The following is a 3,263-nucleotide window of genomic DNA, read 5'->3' on the forward strand; positions in this document are numbered from 1 at the left end:
GTGGACTGCTGTGTTTTACATGATCTCTTACATAGACATCTGTGTATGGAGACAGTTTGAGTCTGTTTGGTTTGTGTTCATGGCGCTTTAATTCCGGGCGGGGCAGGTGCTCGGAGTTGTTCTCTGGCCTGCAGATGTCTTCCTGTGACCCATTGTGGGAGCTGCCCCCGCGGTCAGAGCGGGTGCCTGAGTGCACCTGAACTCTTGTGGGGTCGTGTACCATACCTAGTGTGTGTGCATGTAGTCCGCCCGTCTGTGGGAACCTTCTCACGGTCACAGTGGGGTGTGAGCGCAGCCGAGCTTTTGTGGGGTTGTGGCATGACGCTCAGTATGCCTGTACGTGGTCCATTTGTCCATCTGTCTGTCTGCGGAAACTGCTTGCTCTTCACAGCAGGTGTCTGAGCATGGCCAAGCTCTTGTGGGGTTGTGGCATGACACTCAGTACACCTGTATGTGGTCCGTCTGTCTGTCCATGGGAACTGTGTGCTGTGTGGCCACAGCAGGTGTCGGAGCGTGGTGGAGCCCTCGTGGGGTCTGTCCTGACGACCACTGTGCATTCAGCACCATGGTGAGCAGTGCAGCATCAGGCGTGTTCCCCGGTCACAGCAGCCTGGTGAGCATTTGCTGTGCGTCGCTCGCTGCCCTGCACAGTGAGCCTGCAGGCTGGTGAGTGAGGACTCCCTCTGCAGGTGCAGACCCTGGGGACCTGCCTGGGTCCTGCAGGTGGGGAGAGGCTGCCAGCTCCCCGCCCTGCATCCAGAAGCACCACGTTGGGGGTGTCAGGTTTCAGAAGGACTTCCAGTTCCTTTCGTGTTTCAGTGTGAGGCTCCCGATTGTGCAGGGAACGAGGTCCACGTTGTCACTAGTTTGAGGTTTGAAGGACGCGGCGGTGTCACATTTTGGAATTCCTTAGGATTAGCCAGCTGAGGTGAAGTATTTTAATTTTGCATGGTTTTGTGGATAGAAAACATTAAGTGCTGTACTGGAAATTCTTTTGTGTATCTTGTTACGAACTTGGGGGAATTAATTAAGTCCCTTTTTTTACGAGTGAGGTTTTTTTTGTGTGTGTGTTTCCTGCTTTCTGGGTTTTTGTTTTGTAATCTCTGATTGTAGTAGAGAATTTGGAAGTTTCAATACAGAAAAACATGGACGGAAGGAGATTGTCACACAAGACAGTGACGGTAGTGGTGGCTGACACCTTCACGGCCTGCCTTGCCCCAGTGTGGATCTCAAGCCTCCTTAGCTGCGTTAGTCTTCCGGACTCCCACGGGGGTGCGCCACAATCTTCCCTGCCCTGTAGGTGAGGACGTTGAGGCACAGGGAGAACAAGTACACGCAGCTGGCACGGGGCGGGGGTGAGAGCCAGTGCCAGCCAGGCCAGCCCACCGTGGTTCTCCTGCCCCCACTGTGGGTGATCAGGCTGACCCTGGGCTTGGCTGAGAGTGGGTCCCAGCCAGGCCAGCCCACTGTGGTTCTCCTGCCCCCACTGTGGGTGATCAGGCTGACCCTGGGCTTGGCTGAGAGCGGATCCTGGCTGCTGGCCTGCAGTGTTCTGACCTGCCGTGGGTGTGGACGTCTGTGTCACATGCGCAGTTTGAATCTGGATTTTGTGTCTCACACGGAGGAAGCTTTTTGCTGTCGCAGGAGAATCTGTGCTTTGCAGCCACACGCACCCTCTTGTACTGGCTTTTTGTGGGAACGCTGACCTGCCTGCTCTGTCCCTGAAGGCTCACAGATACCCTGAGACAGGAACTCCCACACATGGGTTGAGGCGCCTGGGCAAGAATGATCTAGGTGAGATAAGCAGGCGTTTGTGAAGTACTCTTCACTCAGGAAGCCCTTGGTCTCTTCCAGGTGGTGGCCCAGCTGTGACTATTCTCCAGGGCTCTTCTCCTGAGAACAGATTTAGGGAATGTAGCCGAAGGCATGTGTGTTTTCCCGGTGATTGAACCTTAGTCCAGGATCCTAGCTGCATATGTAGGCATCAGCTGCTTTTTATGAAAACCTTCCTACCTACTTACACGCAGCATACTGAATTGAGACGCCTCACTTAGTGTTCACTGTGGGTGTCACTGTTCCAGTCACTTTCCCCTGCAGAGGTGAACAGCACTAAGCTGTGTTCCTAAGTTCGTGGGCCCTGATGGTGCAGTGTTAAAGCACTCGGCTGCTAACTGAAAGATCGACAATTCGAACCCACCAGTGGCGCCGTGGGACAAAGATGTGGTAGTCTGCTTCCATAAAGATCACAACCTTGGAAACCCTATGGGGCAGTTGGGACTTGACAGCAGGGGGTTTGATTTTAATTTGGTTCCTAAGTTACAGCACCTGTTCATGAGTCTCCCGTTTAATGTGATTCTCATTGAAAACGTTTATTGAACGTCTGCTGTCTGCCAGGGACTGGTGAACAGGACAGATCTTGCCCTCCAGGAGTATCCCTTTATATCTGAGCTGCCAGGCCCGGGGTGGGGGGTGGGGTGTACGCAGTGCGAGAAGGGGCTGGGGCTGAAGGACTTGCCTGAACACATCAGGTGGAGAAGTTGAGGTAGGGCCCGCCTTCTCCTCCCCCCATGGGTGTGGTGGGAATCCTGGTCTCCAGGGCCGTTGGGCATTTGTGTGTTGGAAGAAATAATAGCACGTTCTTAAGGGTTTTCTCTCTGTATCCCTTTGTAACCTACCAAGCTTGCTTCTGGTTTCTCATGCAGTGTGGAGATGATGGGAAACCTGGAGCTGGCCCCAGAAGTGGACACCGACACCCTGGGGCCCCTGCTGTCCCCGGACGTGGTCTCCAAGCTGCTCGGTACCTACATGTCGACGCTCACCGTGAGTACAGCTGGCTCACGCCGGTGTGGAGCCGGGAACTCCATCTGGAACCAGGTTCCCTGATGCTGGCGGGCAAAGGAGGGCGGATGAGAAATCTGCCTTAATGCTGGCTCCCTGGAGGCTGTGGGCTCAGTGTGGCCTCAGGTGCCATGGCTGTGGTTAGCTGAGAGAGCCTGTGGCTGGCCTGCCCTAAGAGTCTGAGGTGTGTTAGTCCATAGATGCGGGGACCCCTCAGACTGGAGGAGGCCCCTCAGGCCAGAGGAGACCCCTGGGGTGGGAGGGGGCACCCTGGGTGGTAGGAGGCCTCTCAGGCCAGAGGGGACCCCTTGGGTGGGAGGAGGCCCCTCAGGCCAGAGGAGACCCCTGGGGTGGGAGAAGGCCCTTCAGGCCAGAGAGGACCCCCTCGGTGGGAGGAGGCCCCTCAGGCCGGAGGAGACCCCCTG

General features: G+C 55.9%; 1 protein-coding gene across 3 annotated transcripts in view; it reads left to right on the plus strand.

Annotated features, from left to right (window-relative positions):
* Nucleotides 1-3,263, plus strand: part of EXOC3 (exocyst complex component 3) — a 38,308-nt gene that overhangs the window by 11,801 nt on the left and 23,244 nt on the right. For all 3 annotated transcript variants that reach the window (XM_023734813.1, XM_023734814.1, XM_004380265.3), the window contains one exon: nucleotides 2,703-2,820. In XM_023734813.1, the coding sequence (XP_023590581.1) occupies nucleotides 2,703-2,820 (118 nt within the window). The remainder of the gene's footprint in view (nucleotides 1-2,702; nucleotides 2,821-3,263) is intronic.

Source organism: Trichechus manatus, unplaced genomic scaffold (assembly GCF_000243295.1).
Source record: "Trichechus manatus latirostris isolate Lorelei unplaced genomic scaffold, TriManLat1.0 scaffold00072, whole genome shotgun sequence".
In the NCBI taxonomy this organism is placed as follows: Eukaryota; Metazoa; Chordata; class Mammalia; order Sirenia; family Trichechidae; genus Trichechus; species Trichechus manatus.